This window comes from Alosa alosa, chromosome 16, assembly GCF_017589495.1.
Source record: "Alosa alosa isolate M-15738 ecotype Scorff River chromosome 16, AALO_Geno_1.1, whole genome shotgun sequence".
Lineage (NCBI taxonomy): Eukaryota > Metazoa > Chordata > Actinopteri > Clupeiformes > Clupeidae > Alosa > Alosa alosa.
Genome location: NC_063204.1, coordinates 30,020,585 through 30,045,144, shown reverse-complemented (window position 1 = coordinate 30,045,144; position 24,560 = coordinate 30,020,585). Strand labels below are relative to the sequence as shown.

Genomic DNA, 24,560 nt, shown 5'->3' with positions numbered 1-24,560 from the left:
CCGTATCTCTAACAGCATAGCACAGCATGTGTGACCTTGCTCCTGTTTCTTGACCTCTAATGAGGCATCATGTGACCTTTGACCTCACCTCTCGCAGTAGCGGCCCTCGTAGCCCTGCTGGCAGGCATTGCAGCGGTAGTCCCCAGCACCCTCTGGCACACAGGAGGGACTGAAGCTGCAGCAGGAGGAGAGAAGAACAAACTGAGTCACACCGCTAACACACAAACACCGCTAACACACAAACACACACATAAACAACGCTAACACACACACAAACACCGCTAACACACACACAAACACCGCTAACACACAAACACACATATAAACACTGCTAACACACAAACACACACATAAACACCGCTAACACACAAACACTGGTAACATCTGGGACTGAGTAATCACACAAACACACACAAACACCACTAACATTTCGGACGCGTTTTAATATAGTGATTAGACGTATTGACATCCTATCATGAAGTGCGAGTGAATATAGAGATTGGCATATGGGCTTTGACATGGTAGGCTGTGTATGCATCTGCTCCACAATCTAATACAGCTGGCTGCTGGTTACATTTTCATTTTTAATACTTCAACAGCACACATAACAGAGTTTCATCACAAGCAATTTGCTGAGAAGCATTTGAAATCACAGACACCACACTGCCCCCTTGTGGTTATAAGTTGCATGTGCAACACACAACAATCACCTGATGCCTATGACATCAGATGTTTACTAGCCTTGACGCAAATGATTAACTTTGATGGGCCAAAACGAGGTCAGGGAGAGGCAGTGGAGAGGTATCAGCAAATCGTCTTGCACACCAGTATTGTGTGCCTGACGGCTGCAGAATGTGGCCTGCATATGATGCATGGGCTCAGGCATGGTGCAGGGAGTTCAGAACAAATTCATGAAAATCAGTCAATCAATCAAGTTCCGCCGCCATCACACATGTATGTGCAACATACAGTATGTGCAACAGCCTTAGGACACAGTGGAGTGTTAACAGTGTCACAGTTAACAGTTTTGTGGTATCAATGAGACAAGTGGTGTGGAGTGGTGTGGAGTGGTGTGGTGTGGTGTGGTGTGGTGTGGTGTGGTGTGGAGTGGTGTGGAGTGGTGTGGTGTGGAGTGGTGTGGTGTGGTGTGGAGTGGAGTGGTGTGGTGTTACCTGTTGGTCTGGAGGGGGCAGCCGCAGAGAGAGCAGTCGCTGACGGAGCCCTTGACGGTGCCATAGTAGCCCTGGGCACAGACGTGGCATCTCTCGCCGGCTGTGTTGTGTTGGCAGCCCTGGGTGGGAGAGAGAATCAGTGCGCGGTGAGGACACCGGAGGAACTGGTGCACAGAGAGAGCGTCTGGTCCTCACAGCAACCTGCACTCAGGGCTCAAGGCCAACGCTGACACTATACTGTAAACACTTCTTAAACTGTGGCATACTTTCATAGCAAAAAGGCTATTCAAATATTTTGTTTTGGTTTATCAAATGTTTTGGGTCATGTAAAGTTGACAGAGATTGAAAGTGTCAAGTGTCTTTTGGTCAAGCAGCAGTAATGTCCCTGATTTAAACTCGCTAGACATATGCTTTGCATGAGTAGGCTGCAGCAAACTAAAGTTTTCAAAGTTAAGTTGAGACATAAAACCACAACCATAAGCTGTGATTGTTATAATGGCTGTGATAGGTACGTGTGTAATGGTCAGATTACCAGGCACTCTCCCGTCTCCAGGTCGCAGGCCAGGCTGTGGTTGTTGCACCTGCAGGGCACGCAGGGCTGGATGAGCGGCCGGTTCATCCCCTTCATGTTCAGCTCGGACACCGGCTGCCTGTAGTAGCCAGGGGCGCACTCCTGAGACACAACAGACAATGGAGCTGTTTACAATGAGGCCAGATAGCACCAGCACCAGCAGCAGCACCACCACCACTCTCTCCCAGCCCTGCCCAGGTCCACAGGTCCATCCTCATGGGATAGACTGGGGTTTGGTCAAGCGGATGCCAATGTTTCCTATTGACTTATTTGTGGCGGCCCACCACAATATCAACATTGACCACCACACAATGATTTTCCAGGTTGTACTGAATTGTGCTTAAAGCTGGTTAGCATCATAACCACGTTGCGCTAATTTGTTAAAAACTGTTGCATTCAAGTTAATTCTGCAAACCTACCACCACGAATAGAATTCAATTCTGTGGGAAAGACTGGATGCAGTACCATAGCGACTGGGATGTGCTGTTTAGAGTATGATGAGGAGACAAAGACACACGTGTGCTGCCTCAGAACTTCCCTCTAAGTCACGATTGACAGGTTATATATGGTATATTATATCTCAGAAAAATCATGTAACAAGTTGTTGCTATTGTATTATTTCTATATACAATCGCTGTCACAGTGTTGAACGAAATGACTCCAAGACAGGCAACTGTCCTTGTTAAGATTAAGGGCTGAATACATTGACTGTGTGTTTGTGCTTTCAAAAGTGGTCGGGTTACTGGTTGCAGACCATACCTGACAGGATAGTCCTGCATAACCACGTGGACACTCGCAGGACTCAATCAAACGCGCCACTTCTGCTGATTCGGGCCCGTCCTCCGCATCTAACGCCATATCCATGCTGATGTTTGCAATCCTGAAGGATTGACGGGGAAAAGAAACATTAGAATAAATGGCCAAGGCAACTTCTGGCATTTAAAAAAGCACCATAAACTGTCGAACATTACAGTTCAATAAGAATGAGGAATGTAAAGATCTACAACAACAACATCAACTCACTACAGTAAGGAAAAAGTAACAGTAGAATAATTCAGTGAAAATGCTACATAATATGTACACAGAAAGGAAATGCATCATGGGAGTCAGGAAGTAGGAAGTGTGTCTACCTGCTCTGCTGCAGGCTGGTTCCATATGAGGCTTTGATGATAATGTACTCAATGTTGCTCAGGACGGACAAGAAGTCTGAGTGGCTCACGGGTTTCTCAGAGACCGAGTTAAAATACTTCCACTTGTGCTGTTGATCAAAAAAAGTTAAAATTTAAATATCAAGACACATACAAACACTTTGTAAACAAAGAACTAAGACCTACAAATCCTTTAGATTTAAGATTTAGCAGTGCATTCATAAATACTATTTTTCACACACTTCCCTGCTCAAAACACTAAATTGAGCAGGCACACAAATATAACAATTCAATACATGTCAAAGGTAGCCTTTTCTCCATTCAGAGCTTGTCATCTTATCTTAATCCCATCATCCAGGTGTGTTCCTGCTTTTCATCATCTCCACGCATTTGCCCTCCCCCTTTATGCTTCTTCGACCCATCCCTCTCAACACTGGGGTGATGCAATATGACTCAACCTATCCAAACAGACACCAAATAAAACTGACACAGAATAGGCCTACGTAAGGAGTGACAAGGATGTTGGCGAGACGCAAGACACACTGACGATACGCGAGGATGTAAAGCTTTTCCCTGTACCATGATCCTTTGGGTTTGAGCACTTCACAAATACTGGTTATGATTCTAATATGTAATAATCGTATATAAATCATATAAAAAAGCAAACCCACTATCAAAACCACAAAAATGGTGTTCACTGATCAGTGAATATCTACTTAGATGTGATGTGAGACAGTATGGCAGTAAGTGAGATGGCTGAGAGGCTCACCTCAGTGAGAGGGACATCCTGTCGGGTCTTCATGCCATTCTCGGGAGCGGGCATGTCAATGTAGATGACCACCTTCTTCAGGTGACCTCCACGAATCAGCACCTGTGGCTCGTGGTTGGCCAGGCCTGCGCCGTCCATGGCATAGTAGACCACAGAGTACGACAGCTTTCCTCCATAAGACAACAGCTATCGGGGAACAAACAAAGACAAATTACATCCAACATATTGTTATGTTTATGTAATACCAATCTAGACAACAAACAATAACACATAACAACATGACATCAGGAACCATTCAGGACATCCTACATAAAAGTCCAACCAGCCTCACCAACAAAGAATGAATACAATGAAAAACATACTGACCTTGTTTTTAATGTTTAGGTTTAAAAGAGACTAAGCTCATTGTGCTTGATGTATTATTATCATACAGCAGAGAGGCCCATTCATTCCCATGTAAAAGGTAAAATGTATAAGAGCAGGTGGACTCACCTTGTGGCCCTGGAAGTGCTTGGGCAGTCTCCAGTAGTAGGGTCCAGTCAGGGGGGAGTTCTGGATCTGACTGGCGTCCAGAAGCATCTCAGCATCCTGCACGTACACTCCCTCCAGCGTCCCCCGCAGGTTACTCTGACTGACCACATGGAGGCGCTCTGGGTCCTCACCCAGCGTCAGCTGATGGAGGGAGAGGGAGAGGGGGAGAGTGGAGAGAGGGGGAGAAAAGATAGATGAAGGGAATGAGAATAGGTCAGAAGGGAAGAGAGTGAGAGAAAGAAAGAAAGAAAGGGATATTGACATACAGAGGAGGAAAGAACAGACACAGCAAGTGGGAGTGAACGAGAGAGAGAGAAAGAGAGAGAGAGAGGGAGAGAGAGAGAGAGATGGGCAGGCAAAAGGAGGGAGAGAGAGACAATAATGAGAGAATGAGAGAGGAGAGAGAGAGACAGAGTGAGAGAGAGAGAGAGAGAGAGAGAGAGAGAGAGAGAGAAGGGCATGTGCAACTTCAGCTTGCTGTGCTGTGTTTAGAGACATGCTTATCTCAGAGACACTGTGGAGGAGCACCCTCTTCCCATCTCAGAGACATTACCAAGTCACAGACAATGAGGAGCTCAGAGATCATATCGTTAGTGAAATTACCACAGACGGAAGGTATTAACATCAGGAAACCATTCATCAAACTAATTGCTGGATGCACAAATCAGATAAAAAAGCAAGATCATGGAACATTACATTTAAAGTATATTGATAAAACAAAATATTAAATTCCTAATTGATTACTAACAACTGTAAAGAAAGAAACTTCTCTTCTACAGTTCCTGTTACTAAAAGCACCAAACTAATGTGGTTAACAGACAGGTTGTCAGTTAGTAAGGCATACCTCCCTGTAAAAAAATGATCAGCTCTTTTGTACAGCTCTGTAATCATTTTGTAGCATATCAGGGTCCTGAATGTTATGTGTTGTGCACATGGTGGCCTTTATATGCCTGCATGTTAATAAAATGCTAATCTCTGTGTCCTTGAGACAGGCAGGCACAGCAGAGCTGTGACTTGTGTGCAGGCTGGCCACCAGAGGAACTCTTTTCATTATGCATCAGAGGAAAGAGCACAATCAATGCCTCATAGCAGCCAATTAAACAACTTTCCTCCAGAGTAGGCCTCTGAGAGCCCTGAAATATTCATCAGGCCTTCCGATAGCTTAGCCTTTAAAGCAATTTGCTGCTTATTCCTGCAAGAGTCAAAGTGATGGTGATGATGTATCAAGGACGATGATGATAATGATCCTGTGAATGTTCACACAAAAGAGAGAATATGTGTGTGTGTGTGTGTGTGTGTGTGTGTGTGTGTGTGTGTGTGTGTGTGTGTGTGTGTGTGTGTGTGTGTGTGTGTATGGATATGTGTATGAGTGGATGCTCACTCTGAACTTTCCCCCCAATCTTTACTGTGTATGAAACAGGTTTATATGAGATATATTAGTTATTAATTAGTTCATTAATTACTACTAGTATCTCAGGTTAGTTAAAGCACTCAGAGGTGTCCCTAGTGTTCTGTTATGGGATCCTGGCTGGTTCACTTACTGGAACTCTCACAAGGCCGCCCATCTCCTCGCAGTCTGAGGAGACCCCGAAACAGAAGCAGGGGCTGCAGCCAGCGGGGTTCTCGGCGGTCAGGCCGAACGTGCCCTGCTTGCACTCGTCACATCCCCCTCCGCCCACGTTGGCCTGGCAACCACAGGGTGCAAAGAGGGTCGCGTTAAAATGAACAAAACGAATATCATGCTAGTGCAGTTAAAGAGCCCTTAAAAAGTTTCACTTCTGGCGTCCTCTGCTTTTTTCCCTTCTAAGGCCTCTTAAAGTTAAACTTTTTTGTCATTTAGTGTCTTCAGCAAAGGACCCTGGGAGCTTTTCAATGATATAGTGAAGGCTGTATAGTAAAGCAGAAATGTGAAAGTAGAACAATTCATCATCAGACCATAGTTTTACAACTCTTCAGTGGAACTGTCAGTCGTAATTGTGGATAGCCTGTCCTCTATAGTGCAGAATATATTAGCTGAGAGAGAGAAGGGGATGATGGGACTTGTAGTCTAGCATTCTCACCTTGCATGTGCAGCTTCCCCGTTCCTCACAGTTGCAAACTCCCAGCTTCTCATCACAGAACTTCTCCTGCGTGCCATTAATGTTGCAGTTGCATGCAGTGCATCGTGGGAAGTCCTTGAAACCCATGGCGCAGTGGTCACACCTCGGGCCAGTGAAGGACACCAGACACGGGCATTGGCCAGTGGTCAGATTACACTGGGAGGACGAGGAGCCAGCCTCACTGCAGTTACACGACTGGGGAGAGAGAAAACCGCAATCAGAGGATTATTTAATGTGTGTTTGTGTGTGTGTGAGTGTGTGTCTGTATCTACATATTTGTATTCACAATGTTTAGTTTGTGCATGGTAATTGTGTTTCATTATATTTGGGAGTCCATGGATATCATACTATGTAGATTTGTCTAATACTGATACTGAAAAAATGCATCTGAATGGATGTAAAGGGGCTGCCAAAGGGGGAAAAGTGTCAAGTGTGTGTGTGTGTGTGTGTGTGTGTGTGTGTGTATGCGTGTGTGTGTGTGTGTGTGTGTGTGTGTGTGTGTGTGTGTGTGTGTGCAAGTGTGCGTGTGTGGGAGGGGTCTACCTTGCAGCCGGTCAAGGGGTCATGACCCCAGTGGTTCGCCTCGCACCTTTCACACTTCTCTCCCTTGGTGTGTGGAGGACAGATACACTCCCCGGTCTCCGGGTTACAGTTGCCATGGGTGTGGGCGCAGTCACAGGCTGAGGGCAGCAGCAGGGAAGGAAAACGACAAACTCAACTTTAAATGTCCTCTCTCAGAACAAATATGACAGAAATAGGATCAGGACTTTATAGAAATGTCTGTGGTCATGTTGTGAATGTGTGTCTTACGTGTGCAGCCTCCATCCTGGAAGTTGTAGTAGCCCTTCTGGCAGTGGTCACACTTGGCCCCCGTGACACTAGTGATGCACTGGCACTGTCCCTCCTCGTTACACGCCACTGAGGTGGAACCTGATTGGCTGCAGTCGCATGCGGCACACCCCTCACCACTGAGAAGACCATGGAAGCCCACCTGTGAGAAACACAGAGACATTTTTACTATTCACGATAACATGATGTAGGAATTCCCCTTTCTGTCAATTTCCCTATTTAGTTGGTGTAGCCTGGAAGCCAGCCAGAATTTAACCCCGAAATTCGGTCTGGACTTGTTCCATTGAGAAGCAACTAGAAGATTGGTTCAAAACCGACTGCACCAATCAAATTGTTTTGGTGGGCTTTGTACGATGATAGACAGATGGGCAACGGTGCCTCGTCTGTCACGTCACCTGAACACGCTTAGGTTGATTTTGTTTGCAACAAAAAGCCTGTCGCTAGACGCCTGTCGCTTTTTTAGCGAGTCTGTTGTACAAGATATTGACAGAGCAATAACTTAACAACAACCAGAAAATAGGCATTTTCCCCCTGTTTCGGTTGAAACACACCCCATAATCACGTCCCAATGGAGCAGTACCAGACTCAAACTCTGACTAGAATTGAGTATGACTACATCAGGCTAAAGTGGGTGCCCAATTCCACTAAACACTAAGTGTTCCGGGCGTGCATCGCCAATGTCAGAGACTCCACTGTCCTTTTTGTAAGTCAGTGTGGCATCAAAATGAGTTTGAAAATGAACTGAACTGTGTTGCTTTCACAACCATCCAGTACAAGTGTGATCCTGATGAAAAATAGTTCTGCAGAGTAGTCACTAATCACCCCGGATCTCCCACTATGCAAGGCTGCACTGCATCCTCTTTGTACGCTTTTGTGTTAATGACCACAATGACAAATGGCTGTAATCATAGAAGCAAAAACAGTGAATCTGATAAGCTATGCATTTCCATTTCCCACTGAGGGTGATTAACACAACAGAAATCGCACACTGGCTACTCAGCTTTTGGCTGTTATGGAGAAAAGAAAATCAGAGCAATCAATTAAAAATCAGGTATTCAAGTTCTCTAGGTGTTAGCTCATGTTGATGAATTGAGTGGATGTACTACAGAGACTAAGACCACTATATATCTGCAAGGATTCTTCAAAACAGGCTTCTTTTGCTATGAAAGTCCTCATCATATAGAGGACTTCTCTATATAGAGGGGCTTTCAGATGGAACCTAAAGTGACTCCCTTATCTGGTTAGAGACCAGAGTCACCTGCTAGCTGGGAAATCCTCTGAGGACTCTTCCATATCAAATGAAGAGCAGTGTGTGTGTGTGTGTGCGGTGTGTGTGTGTGTGTGTGTGTGTGTGTGTGTGTGTGTGTGTGTGTGTGTGTGTGTATGTGTGTGTGTCCCTGTACCTAAACATGGACAGTTGGGGAGGAGGGGTCATTAACTACCACCCAAACAACACTCCAATCGGAATATTTATCCGCTCGCTTCAGCTGTGGCACCTCATCCGTATTTATTAGGCCGGCGTGCCAACCGCCACGGCATCCCGTCCAAGTAGGCCCCAGCAGAGCTCCTGGCAGCCTGGGGGTCGCCTGGCACCCCTTACCCCAGCCCTCAACATCTGACACCGGGCAGCCGAGAACATCTGCGGCCCCCTCAACAACTCCTCCATCTCCATCCCAGACCCTCGGCCCTGCCAACCACACCCGGTCGCCCGCCTCCGTCCGCTTCGGCCTCTCCTGCTGCTCAGCCGAGTGTGAAAAAACAATCTGACCGTGCTAATGGAGAGCGAAAACACTCGCACTAGCAGCTTGGCCGGCCAGCTGGTGTCTACTGGAACGCGGGAGCGGCCAGACTCGGGTTCCAACCGCAGGGCTAATCAGGCAGGCTGGAACGAGGGCGGACGCCCAGAAAAAGTTATTTTGCGGCGGATAGACGGTTGAAACGTGAAGCGGACGTGAGGAAGAGGAGCGCTAGGGACACACACACTTGTGCTCCAGGATGGATGAGGAAGAGTATGGATGGACACAGGGGATGAATGTGATGAAGATGAAGCACCTTTCAGACTAAAGCACTCCATGAAACACACACACAATGGCATTATGGTTCAATGAAACACACACATGCACACACACACACACACACACACACACACACACACACACACACACACACACACACATGCCCTCGGGGACAAAACGTACCTCGCACCGGTCACACTTCTCTCCCTCTACATGTTCTCTGCAAGCACACTGGCCAGTCACCACGTGACACACACTGGCCAAGGAGCCGTTCCCATGGCAATCACAAGCTAGACACAGAAACATAAACACATAAACATGATAATCCAAGCAATTAATCATGACAAGATTTCAGAGCAGGCTGAAGATGCTGGCTATGGCCATTTCTCTAGGGGGGAAGACTGTGAGTTCCTCTTGCTGGCCAATAGAGGTCACTATAGCTCAAAAAGTGCTCAACGTACAGTGAAGGAGGCTGTTGAATGCATTCTGCTGAATCAATAAAACAACTCCTCAATGAAATGGTACAGTATGTTAAAATAAGTACTCTGCTTGTATTGTAGACACACACACACACACACACACACACACACACACACACGTCGCGTGTAAGTATGTGGTGGATTTACATTAGAGGATTACACAGACTCACATGATCATGGATGGAACTAATGCTACTTTATAGTAGTTAGCCTACTTTCACTCAGGATAACTGAGCCTGCACTTTGGCCTGCTTATGGCTTTTATCCACTGATAGGGCTGGCCATATCAGTCTGCCTTTCAACAGGAATTCAGCCCACACACACTCAGTCAGTCCAGGAATGAACACATTCAGACCACACTGAAGATATCGGGGGTATGAACTTAAAAATCATGTTAAACACATTCAGTAATTGTTGTATATTTTCTTATGACAATACATTTCTTATCTTGTGCAGTGTTTATAATAGCGGCCTCATAATAGCTGCAGGCTGTCTCCTTGTTTTCTCAATGCAATTTTCAATTATCCTACTCTATACCTACTGGTACTCTGTTATTCTTTGTCTGCCTTGATTAAATTCTCAAAATGAATATTCTTTATTCCACAGTACTGTCATCCTGAAGATAATCAGTAACCTCTCAAATAATTAAAACGTTATTAAGATGATTAACTGTCATTAGAGTGTTAACTGGATTTTTTCAGAAAAACTCATTTACAATTAGCTGAGGAAAACACACTCAGTACAAATCTATCTTTCTTCTGAAGAAGCTGAGTGACATGACTGTATACACAAAATAAAATACTATTACTGTAACATATTCACATTATGATGACTGACAAATGAATCGCATATGACATCGCAGTTGTTTTTTTCAGTTGAGCTGTTTTATTTTGTGACTGAGTTTAGACATCCCTTACCCTGGCAGTTCTTGGCCGTGATGGCGTCGCCGTAGTAACCGTCGGCACACCTCTCACAGCTCGGTCCAGTGGTGTGGCCCACACACTTGAGGCACTCGCCCGTCCTGTGGTCACAGTGGTCCGGCTCCTCGAGGTCCACATTCCCGTTACACTTACACGGGACACAACCCTGTCCTGGGACAGTGGGGTCACCATAGTAACCATTGGCACACCTGCAGAGTGGACACCAGAGAGGAAGCATGGTGAGCATAAACACAAGACAGAAGGACTAAGGGCCATGCTGGGTCTTTAGCTGTGCACTGGTCAAATGAGGTTTGACTGGTCAAATGACATTGTGTTTACATGTACAGTAATATGGGTCAGAGGGTGTTAATTTATCTGTCAATCACACATTTTAAATGCAAGTCACAAGTCATTGTTGACCATTTTTGTTTAACTAAGCAGTTTGCAGGGTGTTGGTACTGAAATCATTTTGGATTTCCTCAGATGTGGCAAAGAGTATTGTGTGTAAGTGCTTGAGTGAGGAGTGAGTGAGTGAGTGAGTAAGTGAGTGAGTGAGTGAGTGAGTGAGTGAGTGAGGAGTGAGTGAGAGTGTGTGGTTTACCTCTCACACTTGGGTCCAGTGTATCCTCTCTGGCACTGGTCACACGTCACCTCTCCTGAGTTCTCAACAGAGCAGGTGGGGCTGAAACTACAGGAAGGGAGCCGTATGAACATATGACATCGCAATCACCAGCAAGAAATTCAACATGCAATTTAATGGTGTTCAGTTTAATTCACTACAACCTAACGAGATCATGATTCTTCAAGGTATTGTAATTATGAATTTAATATAGCACTCGCTGATGGTCACTTTATTTCATTTATTTAAAAGTTAAACCCTGGTGAACATTATTTTTGATGAAATTTATCAGGACAAATAAAAACTATCTATCGGAACGTCACCTATTACCGCCCTTTCCCTATTTCCGCCCTCTTATGCGTGTCACTTAATATTCATTTCTATACAAACCAAGACGGCAGATTCGTAAAGAAACGCAAGCACCCACACCATAAGTGTATCTACATTAGCTATGTACCAAAAATTACATTTTACCGTGACTCGAAGACCTGTAAACAGTGTTGTACAAATCCGCTTGGAGCTCCAGTGGAATTTTGAATTGCTGACGAGAATTCTCGGTCTAACTGTTGATGTGCCCTGTGAAAGGGCGGAAATAGGGCACCCACCAGCGCAGCACTAAACTCTGAGCGCGGTAAACAAATCAGATATTTCAGGCAGTAAAAGCCCCGGTAAGAACCAAACCAGATTTTGTTTAAATCTACACACCTATGGCTACTGAAAAATGTAAGGTTCATTTATGAAATGTTATTTTGAAGTATTAAAAAACATTGTTGTTTTAGAATTTTCGAACGAAAGTGGCGGTAGTTGTTCTGTCTTAAATACTCTGTGCATTTGTTAGTGAATACATTTACACATGCCTCTATGTCACACACACACACACACACACACACACACACACACACACACACACACACACACACACAAACACACACGTTAATATCAGAGTGCCTCTGTCTAGCGGTTTTAATTCTGCCCTTGAGAGATTCTGCCCTATGTGGGGGCCTCTGCCCTGAGCTATGGCGCTGTCCTACGTGGCGCCGCTGTGCTGAGCTCTAGACATCTTCATTGAGGCTCCAGACATCAGCTCTATTCAGCAGGCTGGAACAGACGGAGTCTGAAACCTTGGAGAAGGGTCTGGAATGAATGGCCAGTTCCGAGGCGGCCGGCGGAAACTCACTTGTTCGACGCCACGGTCAGCGGGCAGGCGCATCTTTGGCAGTCCTCGGCGGTGCCATCGAAGGGGTCGCCATAGAAACCGGGCAGGCATTGGTCACAGTGGGGCCCGGTGGTGTTGTGTTTGCAACCCTGGGGAAGATTTACCACGAATGAGTCAGATAAAACACACCACACACACACACACACACACACACACACACACACACACACACACATACATACACACACACTTACCAGAAAAGAGCACGAACATATACACACAAACACATAGACACACACATGCACAAACACAAAAGTACAACTCTTTTTTTTTTACCCACACAATCTAAAACTGCATGCTGGGTGCCACAGTAACCTAGCAACCTCTCTGCTGTATTCTACAGTCCTCGGAACTCCACACAAACGATAACTACACATGCACTGTGCTCCGGTCATATGCTCTGCCTGAGTACCATAGACACCCCAAGGCAATGCCATGCACTCTGGATTGCATTAAAGTAGCACTTCTATTAAGCTGTGTGGCAGGACATTACCAAGCGAGACACGATTCCCCACTGAAAAATGTCAAGGGGGCGGTGTGGAGGCTGGGGAGTGGGTGGAGAGAATGTGCTACCCTTTTAAAAGCGCATATATCTGCTAAATGTGTGCTGACTGATAAAATGTTTTTGAGGCAATAACACAGCCGTACCCTGTGCTAAAGCCTCCGAGAGTAGAGTGCCACATATTCATCTACTACCTAATACACATGTCACATTGAGGCCAGCTCAAGCACAGAGTCAAATATCATGCGGCTGTCCTCAGCCCAAGGTGCTCTGGCGCAACTAGACAGGCTCAGAGTCCTATGTGGGGGTTACTGCAGATGACAGGGTCAAGGTAAACATCTGGAGGAGGCTGGTATTTGTTCAACACAGATGCTCAGGAAAAGCATCAAAGGTGCTTCTCCAAGACACTTCAATGTGACACAAATTAGTCAACATGGTTGGCACAGATGCTGTAGAGCTGGGATTCGAAGACCTTGGCCTAATAAACTGGAATAAAGAATGGCAAATTGAATAAGCACATGAGATAAGACTACAAACTCACCACACACACGCCGTTGATGTCACACTCTGTGGCATGGTCGTTACACTCACACTGGAGGCAGTTTCCTCCAAACAGGATACCATCCACACGGTAGAACCCAGAGATACAATACTGATCAAAACAGAAGAGATTACGTAAATAAAGCAGTCCTTTGTAATAGACCAGGTGTAAAATAGGTGCACCAGTAAATATAAAGTTGAAAGAGTCAAATGAAGTAAGTTATCTTTTGACATCTTTGAATTAGCCTTACACCAACATGTTACCAGTTGAGCCTTCCATGCCAACCCCACTGGTGCATGTGCACCCTGATCACATGATGTGGGTGCTTACCTCACAGGAAGTGCCTGCGTAGCCCCATGGGCACTCGCACTGCTCCACACTGACCGCCTGCAGGGAGCTGGAGGAGTTACGCCTGGCCATGTCCAGAGACACCTGACTCAACCTGCAAAACCACACCAACACATGTATCAGTTACACAACATGAACTACCTAGTGCTATCAAGTGCAAATGTATCATACTGATCTATCATTAAAAAAGTAATTCTAAAGAAAAGGAAATGTGTTATTTTTTATTTTGAATATCTCTAATATGAGCTGTGGAGTTTTACTTCAAGTCACAATTCCTCTATCTATTGCATTGACACTGACAACATAAACTGCTTTCCTGAACATTATGGAGACTTTTTTATTGTGTACTATTTGGAAACAAGATGCCTTCAACATGGCTGTTGCTATAGATAGAGAGATAGATCCCTGTCTACGGTGCTGACCTTAGATTGCCCTCTGCGCTGACGTTGAGGTACACACGGACCCTCAGACTGGCCACGTCAGACATGACCGTCATGAGCTCGTCCCTGTGGACACGTCGACCCGTGTGCAGGTCCACGAAGCTGTGCGGCACCAACTCCACGGACACCTGCTGCTCCCTCAGAGGAGTCAGGAGCAGCCGACGGGATGGAGACTGACGGAGGGACCGCCCGTTACCCTGGACACACAGAGACAAGGACACAGAGGACAGGGGATGTCAGATTAGGACATTAGAGACAAGGACACAGGGGACATAGAGGAATGGGGACATCAGATTACAACATTAAAGCAGAGGTTATGGTTGGTCTGAAACTGCATTAAAAAACAAAAGCAAAGGTCTTATACACACAGTTTGCACTGATTTGTTTGCTAACATGCTAACTCCTAACTGCCTGCCCATTCCCCCACAGAGACACAGAAACAAAACACAGAGACATTATTTAATGACACAAATATTTTGATTGTTCATATTTCGTTCAAAAGTCCATGATTTGTAATGTTAGTCTGTTCATTTCTTAAGGTTCAACTGGATTTCTTTTGGACCTTCTTTGATCTTTTTTATGAGGGCAAATTCACATGCTCTGTGTGATCCTACCTCAATAATCAAGTCAAAGTGAGAGGGAAGAGTCTTGTCCACATTCTCCACAGCGATGTCATATGCCACACTGTACTTCAGGAAGCCACCATAGGATGTCAGCTATGAGGTCAAGACAGGGAAACACAGCACTTAGCAACAGCACACATATCAATTTACTTTTTTACTCAACATGTCAAATTAAATAAAATTCAATCCATACTATCCACAAACATTAATGTTAACCATACAAATTACGACTGAAACATGTTAATGTCAAAGACACCATGACTTACTTAAGCCTCTTTAATTGCTTTAACTGTAGTTTGGTGCTAACACCCAATGATTAAAGGAGGTGCTGGACACCCTGCTCTGTGCAACATTAATCTTCTCCTGATGGATTGAGACCCTATATAGGGCTTTCCCAGGGATAATTGCTTTCACTGGCACGCCCACCCTTTTACATGCACCAAAGATACCAGAAGTAATCACATCAGGCTGGGGTAGGGAGGTACAAATATTAGGTGTGTAACCTAATTATTTTTTAATGTAGTGGTGAGGCCAGTTCTGACGGAGTGTAATTACAAGGCCTTTTCAATTAATAAGGTCGGAGAGAGAGAGAGAGAGAGAGAGGGAAGGAAGGGGAAGGAAAAGAAAGGAACGGGTGGATGACGGGGAAGAAGGGAGTGGCCAAGGTCTGAAAAGGGACGGCACAGGACAAGCACTTAAGACAGAATGTGGTTGGACAGAAATAAGGCAGGATGGACAGAAGATTGATCGCGAATGATCCCAACAACTGACTGACCAGCCAGCTATCTGACCAGCTGTGTGAGCTGATTCCAGTAAAGCGCCCGGGTCATAAGTGTAGGTTAGTTGCTATGCAGCTGTGCAACTGACCACAGAGCACAAATGTCTTTAGCTCAATAAACTAGTGCTAATTGGAGGGTGACAAGCCAAATGACACAGTCAGTGTAGGGGCAGCCGCAGTGGGGCTGCATGGGACTCTTCTCATCATAAATGTCTGCCTTACGTTATCTGAATGTCAGACCTCCACACCAGTAGACATGGGTGAGCATTGGGAGGCTGCTTCTTACATACTCTAAATGAACTCAACAATATCTGTATCTAACTGACAGGACTTTCGGCATAATTGCTCTGGGAAGCCTTGTGAGTTGTTTTTTCTTTGTTTGGTCCAGAAGCATATGATTTTACGTTTGACCAAAGTTTGACCTTTGACCAACATGAGCTCAAAATGTATGGGAACTCCATCAGAATGCCAGAAGTGTGGCTCTTTTGACCTCTTGACCTCTGAGCCATACCTTGTTTCCCAGGAATCTCTCTGGCGCGGCCCAGGTGGAGAGAAAGCGGTAGGATGTGACGTTGCTGGGGATGATGAGGTTGTCCTCCACCAGAGGAGCCGTGTAGATGGAGGTGCTTGGGTTGGTGGGAAGCAGCCAGCTATCCCTGTGCTCCACCTGCAGGGACACACAACACAGTCTCTCAATAAAAAGCATTTATATCTATGTAAATATATTTCATATATGTTTATGTGTGTGTGTGTGTGTGTGTGTGTGTGTGTGTGTGTGTGTGTTTCATCACCTGAGTTGTGGACCACATCGAGCTCTCGCACACATCCGACACTCCGAAGCAGAAGCACTCAGTACAGCCTTCTGGGTTGCCCCCCTGCAGGTTGAAGAAGCCTGGCTTGCACAGGTCACAATGGGCTCCCATCACATTGGCCTAAGGACAGAGAAACAGAAATACTGTTTGAGACTTCATGCTGTGGCTATGAGTGTTAGTGCAGGTGTGTGGTAAGGGCAGGAGTTTGAGGCCAAGTCATGATGTGATGGCAAAGATCACTTCACAGCATCACACTACCAAGCCAAGGCAAGGCAGAGATCAATCAATAACGTGGAATAAAACTACTAGAACGGTGTCTTTGTGTGCCTTGCTGCTACAGGCTTTCAGGTGAACAATAACTTATTTCTTTCTTTCAGAATATGTTGGTGTTTTTGCCTTTATTTAGATAGGACAGTGAACAGTGACAGCAAGTGAGTGGGAGAGAGATATGGTGGAATGGGGAGATGGCCACATGTCGATCCTAGTATCACAATGTAGCCATTTGTGCCACAGCTGCCCCTGACAAATAACTGATTTCTTTCAGATCCAGATGAACTCATCAAAAAGGCCCAGGTCTGGACTGACCTTGCAGATGCAGTCCTCACAGGGGTCAACGTTGAGACTGCCGTCCAGGCTGCACTCACAGCGCGTGCACAGGGGGAAGTTTCTGTAGCCGAAAGCACAGCGGTCACAGCGCTCGCCAGCAAAGCCCTCCTTACACAGACACTGACCCGGGGACAAACCTGGCACACGATCAGAAGCACAGCACAAACATGACTCTTTTCATCTCATTTTGGACTTTTTGAAAACTGTGAGATGGTGATGCAGATATAGACAGTTCTTTTTTTAAATCTCATTTAGAACTATGCTCCTGTTATTCATATGGAAGTTATATTCAGCATAAATAAACAGCCAAACCCACATTGGCAAACATCAGAGCTGAGCTAAGAAAATACAACTGACTAACTGTTAAATATAGTTAGTGAGTGAATGAATATGTGTTTTCTACTTTTTACTTTGTATTCTGTCATTTTACACTTAGGAGGAAAGGAAGTTGACCAGTAACACATATTGACACAAAACTTTGCTCTGAAAAAGAGAAAAACTGGTAATCTGACTGTAAATGTAGAAATTGAATTATATGTAGTCAAATTCTGACCAGCATGTGAACTGACCTTTTTCTGGGCTGGCGTGCTTGTCGTCCCTGATGCATGCTGGGGAGTGGGAGCCCCTCATGTCACAGCGGCACTCCACACACGGATTATCAGTATACGGAGACACCTGCATGAGGGAGTGGAGGGGGTTCAGCGGTCAGACAGATGGACACATTGTTAAGACCTAATAATACCTACCCTAATAATAACACACACGCACACACACACACACACACACACACACACACACACACACACACACGCACAGATGGGTAAAGATTCCTTTCAGAATCATGTATGTTGGGCTAGCAGATACCTTCACAATTTGAGTTACAGTAAAAGTCTGAAGCTTTTGTGTTAAAGCCAAAATAAAGACAATAAAATGGAAATGTTTTCTTATCTTGGGAGTGGGGGCGGGGGGGTTACTGAGTCTTAGGCTACATTTATACGGTGACGATGAAAAGAGAAGACGCAGAAGTGGCGTCTCGTCTTAATTTTTTTATTCGCGTTTAGACGAGCATTCTCAGGGGGAAATGTTTCCAGACCGTTGGGTGGTGGTGTGATAGAACCCTGGTACATCACGCGCAGACATTATAATTTGACAGTTTAGCCAGAGAGGTAATCAAGGATCTTTGGTTTAGTCGTTTAGACGGAGACGCAACCCGGGTCGTCTTCAAAACTCTACACTCTGGAAGGAGTCTTCAGATTTTTGCGTCTTCAAGCCCCGATGGCGGGGTCGCCGTGTAAACGAAAGGCACTTATGATAAAATATTTTGTCGTCTTCCTTCGCAATCGTCCTCGTATAAACGGCCCCTTACTTTGTTTATCTGTAGCAGGTGGCTGGCCAGTGTTAAAGGCACATGTGATGCGGGGTGCGGAAGTTTGCTCTCTTCCCAGAGGTGTTGTAAAAGCGGTCAGCTAAGCTAATTGTCCCGCTGGGCTTTTACTGAAGAGTAGGCTGGGGTTTGGCCCCACAGCCTCTGTGTCCACCATTGTAATGCAAACCACTGTTGGTCAGCTATCAGGACCACACACACACACACACACCACACTTCCCTCATCCACCAGTATCCCTCTTCACACACACACACACACACACACACACACACACACACACACACACACACACACACACATACACACACCCACTGACTTTTTTAACAAATCGCAGGACAAAAGACGTTTATACTGACAGCAATTCTCACAAATGGAGGCACACACAGACACAATACGGGCAGTGGAGGAAGTCAGGAATCAGGTTTCTAGGGGCCACACAATAAGAGAATGGGGCGCCTAACCCACCCCCCCCCCACCCCCACCCCGCCAGGCCACCGTACCTTGTGAGGTCTGAAGAATCCGTCAGCGCAGGTTTCACAGTTCACACCCGCGGTGTTCTGGGAGCAGTTGATACACACACCACCGCCCAGGAACTGGCCGTGGATGTTCAGGCTCTTTCGGAGCGCAGCCACAGTCTCGTTGTAGTAGCAATCCTCTGCTTTGTTGTGGCAGTTGCACTCTGTGGTGTGAAGAAAGAACTCATTTGTGAGATTTCAGCAGAGTAACATTCACATTTATTCATTTGAAAGATGCTTTTAGCCAAAGCTAACAATGAGCTACAGTGGCCGTGAAGTTTATGAACCAGGAGCTTTTCTAGAAAATTCTATTTATTGTAAAACATAAACCGATCTGGGCCATAAGCTATAACATATTTAACATTCCAGACATACTGTAACAGTCATTATCAGGCCACAAAATTACAAGGCAAATAAAGCTATTGTTGACTATATGCTAACTCATATTACTGAAAGAAAAACAACCATATTTTTGTTAACGCACAGTTTTTTTTTAGAACTAATGTATATAAATGACTGAATGTAAACAGTCATGTTTGAATGGCTTCAGTGGCGGTGTTACTGTAAGACATTTGCGGCATGGCATCCCTGGCTGCTCTGAGAGGGGGACTGGGATAGTCTTACTTTCACAAGTGTTGCCGGAGGAGGTGGTTCCTGCTTGCCACAGTTGCTGGTGGTAGCCGGGGCAACACTCATTGCAGCTCTCGCCGCACGTATTGTGCTCACACACACAGTGAAATGTCTGAGAGGACAAAGAGAGAGAGAGAGAGAGAGAGAGAGAGAGAGAGAGGGCAGAGTGAGAGACCGGGAGAGATGAAACGTCCACTACACACACACACACACACACACACACACACACTTACACATGGGAAAAGATGCCTCTGAAAGACTAAAAGAGAGTTGGCAGAATAGGACACTTCAGAGTAATATCCTCCTCTTCACTTGACAAAGCTTGATCAACACACACACACACACACACAAACACACACACACACACACACACACACACACACACACACTCAAACACACACACCTGAGCAAATGTCCATTTCTCTATTTGTGCTTAGGTATAACACACACCACATCCATTGCTTGACTAGCTCAGGTCTCATGAGGTCAGGACAAGGGTGTGAACTGTGTGTGTGTGTGTGTGTGTGTGTGTGTGTGTGTGTGTGTGTGTGTGTGTGTGTGTGTGTGTGTGAAGTCGTGTTTGCATCAAGGGAGAGAGACGTGTGAGTTTGTTTTCTAAAGTGCCAGTTTTAAGAGGCCGGGGATTACAGCCGGCTTTCACAGGCGGTCGTTAACGTGGCCATCCCTGCTCATGAGGCCCACATGGGAGGCAGAGCAGACCGGGGTTAACCTGCACTGCCTGCTGCCCACCCGCCTGGTCAGGCCAACACCTCCCTCACCCAGGGGGACACAGAAAGCAACATTGGCCATAGAGACAAGCATTGGATTGGATTTGCTTCTATGATCGAATCATAATTTATATAAGAAAATGATTTCCCACGTGTCTATCATGCCATAATAACCCTATTTGTATTCTACATATGCAGGTAAATAATAATAATAAATAAATATGTTCCATTGTTCCAATGCATTAAATGATTTACAATATTTTGCAGGGTTCCATTTAGCAAATCAAATGGAGCAAACTAAATATGCAAAACTATACTATTCAAAAATCATCATAGAGAACTAAGTCTTGAGAACTCTATTAATAAAGTCCCTGGGAGGCCCCAGGGAGCAAAGCCTCTCAATCACAAAGGTATGAAATGCTCGAGTCACATTCAAAACAATCAACTCAACAGCTGAGAGGCGGTGATGGAATTTCACACCCTCCGTGTCTCAACCGAGTTTGATTGACAGCCCGGGGGTTCCACTCTGTCGGGACCGCACTGAAGAGAGCGTGCCGTTACCTTGGTGATGAGGTCCATGGGGCAGCTCTGGGCGTGGCCGTAGCAGATGCACATGCCGCCCACCGAGATGTCTTTGATTGTGTAGTAGTACTGCGGGAAGAGACACACAGGAGAACCAATAAGAATCACCCCTGACAAACACCTACACTCACATTAACTCTGCAACAACTGCTATCAAGACACACCTACAGGCATTTAAATAAGATGACTGACACTCAAGCTCTGATAACACAGAGACGTGTAATTAAATCACATTTCATTGTCATTCATCTTCATTGAGGTGATAATTAAAAATGGCTGGTGCTGTTTATCTAGTCTTTTTTAGCAAACACACATGCTTTGCATATCACCAGCTTCTGCAGCCCAGGTGAACATTGAGAGAAGTGATTCTCTGAAGCAAGGTGTGGATGGGTAGGTGATAGATAGATAGATAGATAGATAGATAGATAGATAGATAGATAGATAGATAGTTTACTTCCTTCATCCCAAATGGAAATAGCAGTGTTTATTTGCATTAACATACAACATTAACATACATCACACAACACACACAAACATACGTAATCAAACAATATTAAATCAAATTCAGGATATGACTATCTCTGTGTCATGTGAATGTGTGTATGCACACATACACGGCGGGTGACGATGGGGTCGACCTCCTTGGGGTCATTGTAGCTGAGGGTCATGAGGTCAGCGTTGAGGGTGCGGATGCGCTGCAGACGCAGGCGGATGAAGCGGGCAGCGGTGAACGCCATGAGCGCCGGAGCGCGGTCATATGCACCGGGTCTGTCATTAATCAGAGATGTGTGGATCTGAAAGAGAGAGGAAGAGACATGGAGAGAGAGAGAGAGAGAAAGAAAGGACTATCAGTATGCCATCAGAATGACTGGGAAAAGGGTAAGTTGAAGCATATGAACAGGAAATGAATAGGTCAAAGGTCACATGAGTCATGACCACAGAAACGCTAAGTTCAAATATGTGTGAGCATGTTCATAAGAACAGAACTTTCAGACTACAGACACATAACCTGAAAGATGATTAACTGTATACAAAACATCATAGTAATTCATTCAATTGTTGTAAAGCATGTGTGTGTATAGTCTATAGTCTTTATAGTCTTTGTTTTTCTTTTCCTTTCTGCTGTTTCCTGGTGGTGGTACGAGTGCTTGGTACTGGTCAGTGAGAGCCCACCTCGCCATGCTCCAGGGGTTCGATCCTGGAGTAGTATGATGTGCAGATGACCTCGTTGTCCTTCTTGTAGGTGGGGGGTCCGATGCGGGGGGTGATGTTGTACTGTGTCAGGCACTCGGTGTCACTGATGGCGTAGTACTGCCAGGGCATGAATTCCTTCCCGTCTAGCGAGCGCTCCAGGATCCAGTTGCCTGGACGAGGCGAGTTGGCTACCTTGATGATCACATAGGCAATCTGGAAGATCTGTCAATCAAACAGATAAATATATCAATTGATAAATATTTTTTAAAAAGCATTCCAAGATTAGTTTGTGTAGCAGCACAGGTGAACAGAAACAGTGGGACTGCAAAGGAAATGACACTAGGGAATGAGTGGTTATCACTGAGTGAGAAATCTAACCTTTTAAAGGCAGCATTTCCAAATATCAGCATTTCCTAACCTTTTTAAACACAGTGCCACATGCACATTGATTGAAAGTGCAATATCATGCCCTGGAGAGGAAGGGGAAGTGAACCTTACTAAATTGAACTATACAAATCTAACCTTTCTCCTGTGTACACTTCCAATAGGCCCATCTCATTTTACCCGTATATTCACACAAATGTGCAGCTATAACTTACACATCTGGAGGTGCAAGCACAGCTGCATCCTGCAGGAGAGACCCAGCTGCAACACTTACAATTGCATCACACAAATTCACAAACTGTTGGACCTTGTTAAAAACACACTCAAACAAATGGGGTACTGGTCCTGGTCAGATGCAACACACACACACACACACACACACACACACACACACACACACACACACACACAGACACACTTACACACATTCACATAACAGATTCTCCCAGGGGGACCATATGCAGTCAACAGGGTTAATAACCAACATTCAGGGCACTAGAACCCGATAATGGTTACAGCATATAGCATGCCATGTATGGCTGGTGGTTAGGGCTTTTAAATGGTGCCATTTACCCCACTCCCCCCTTCCCTCTTTCCCAAGGGACAAGTCTTATTGGCATGCTGTCACTGTGACTGTTTTTTGGCAGACCCCCCACCCCCCCACACACACCCCATCCCGCTGCATGCTTGACTGCACCTTCAATGCAATGGAGAAGCTGTTTATTTCATCTAAATGGCCCCATTCCCCCCTCTTTCCCCCTCTCCCTCTATCCTTTCTTTCTCTACACCTCCATCTCTTTCGCTTACATTATAGAGGTAGTGCTTTCTGTCTCTCTGCCCCTCTGACCCTCTACCCTGCTGCAGGCCCTCCCCACCACCCAAACTCCCCACTTTCAAAAAAGGGAAAAAATTCAATCTTGTCCTGACAGGCTCTCAAAACAAACCCCTCTTTCATCGCCTGGTCCCCCCAACCATGACGGGAGAGCAAATCTCGGCCCCGTGTCTGCTTTCAATCTGCTCCCCCACCACCACCACCACCACCACTGGCACCACATCCTAACCACCAACCTCTTCTCTGCCCACTTCCTCTGCGGGGCTCTGAAACCACCAGCAGGGCTTGTGGCGGCTATGCTACACTTTCAAAGTCCCCCCAACACACTAGAGACTAGACACAATATAATTGGGATGGGATGGGATGGGAAGAGGGGGGCTTTCCCTCCCTTGCTACGGTGGAGGCTTCCCTCTCATCTCCATATGGGGGAATGCACAAGGGGCCCTTGTTTTGGGAGGGGGTTAGACACTTCAGCAATTGTTTTCACGTGACTAAAACATCATGTGTGAGTGTGAGGATTTCCACTTCCTGCCTCAGATGATTAGTGTGTGTGTGTGTGTGTGTGTGTGCGCGTGTGTTTAGCCCCCACACTTGGGTTTTCACCCTGGCTTTGATTCCCCGGTGGGCTTTTGGGATGTTGTGATCACCCCGTCTCTCTTAGCAACCATGTGAGTAAATAAATAAACACTTTTTTAAGGCTTGTCAATATTTGTTTGCTGTCTCTAGAGAGGCTGTGGTGGAGATAACCCTTGTGAAGGGCCAAGGCTTTCAACTCTCCCTCTCTCATTTGAATGTAATGAGAGTGTAGGAGCAGGGGGCGGATCCGCTACTGTGCACTTATCCGCGCACTCAATCTGAAGTGACGGAACATTCCGGGTTGTCTTCCACCGTCAACCCACCCACTCACCCACCCAACCAACTCCCCCGTGTTTTAACTAGCGAGACATGTGAAGACAAACTTAAGACGAGGTGTGCGTGTGTGTGTGTGTGTGTGTGGGGAAGAGGAAGGCAATCAAAGCTTAAGGAACTTTCGATGACAGGGCAAACATGTCATTTCCATGTCCCGACAAGCGTCTTCCGACATGTTTTAATGAGAATCTTTAATTACAGGCCTGCCCTTATTGCAGAGGCAGAGGGCAATCTCCCTCTGAGGAAGAAAAGATGGTGAGGCCACACTAGCACTTCATCTCAAGCGCCACTCGTACCAGAGAGAGAATTTCAATGGCCTTCACTGCGTGCTTAAGTGGCACAGCACTGTATTAAATAATGCAT

General features: G+C 45.7%; 1 protein-coding gene across 1 annotated transcript in view; it reads right to left on the bottom strand.

Moving 5' to 3' along the window:
• Positions 1 to 24,560, bottom strand: part of lama1 (laminin, alpha 1) — a 54,673-nt gene that overhangs the window by 17,583 nt on the left and 12,530 nt on the right. The window contains exons 4-31 of the mRNA XM_048266698.1: positions 22,052 to 22,294; positions 21,493 to 21,672; positions 20,858 to 20,947; positions 19,563 to 19,680; positions 18,924 to 19,102; positions 17,608 to 17,713; positions 17,018 to 17,175; positions 16,412 to 16,552; positions 16,132 to 16,287; positions 14,834 to 14,935; positions 14,202 to 14,416; positions 13,762 to 13,873; positions 13,432 to 13,542; positions 12,350 to 12,477; positions 11,155 to 11,241; positions 10,551 to 10,762; positions 9,338 to 9,444; positions 7,101 to 7,281; positions 6,834 to 6,970; positions 6,252 to 6,485; positions 5,733 to 5,876; positions 4,153 to 4,332; positions 3,661 to 3,846; positions 2,874 to 3,001; positions 2,503 to 2,623; positions 1,705 to 1,845; positions 1,173 to 1,291; positions 89 to 175 (exon numbers count right to left, since the gene is read on the bottom strand). Of these exons, the coding sequence (XP_048122655.1) occupies positions 89 to 175; positions 1,173 to 1,291; positions 1,705 to 1,845; positions 2,503 to 2,623; positions 2,874 to 3,001; positions 3,661 to 3,846; positions 4,153 to 4,332; positions 5,733 to 5,876; positions 6,252 to 6,485; positions 6,834 to 6,970; positions 7,101 to 7,281; positions 9,338 to 9,444; positions 10,551 to 10,762; positions 11,155 to 11,241; positions 12,350 to 12,477; positions 13,432 to 13,542; positions 13,762 to 13,873; positions 14,202 to 14,416; positions 14,834 to 14,935; positions 16,132 to 16,287; positions 16,412 to 16,552; positions 17,018 to 17,175; positions 17,608 to 17,713; positions 18,924 to 19,102; positions 19,563 to 19,680; positions 20,858 to 20,947; positions 21,493 to 21,672; positions 22,052 to 22,294 (4,103 nt within the window). The remainder of the gene's footprint in view (positions 1 to 88; positions 176 to 1,172; positions 1,292 to 1,704; positions 1,846 to 2,502; positions 2,624 to 2,873; positions 3,002 to 3,660; positions 3,847 to 4,152; positions 4,333 to 5,732; positions 5,877 to 6,251; positions 6,486 to 6,833; positions 6,971 to 7,100; positions 7,282 to 9,337; positions 9,445 to 10,550; positions 10,763 to 11,154; positions 11,242 to 12,349; positions 12,478 to 13,431; positions 13,543 to 13,761; positions 13,874 to 14,201; positions 14,417 to 14,833; positions 14,936 to 16,131; positions 16,288 to 16,411; positions 16,553 to 17,017; positions 17,176 to 17,607; positions 17,714 to 18,923; positions 19,103 to 19,562; positions 19,681 to 20,857; positions 20,948 to 21,492; positions 21,673 to 22,051; positions 22,295 to 24,560) is intronic.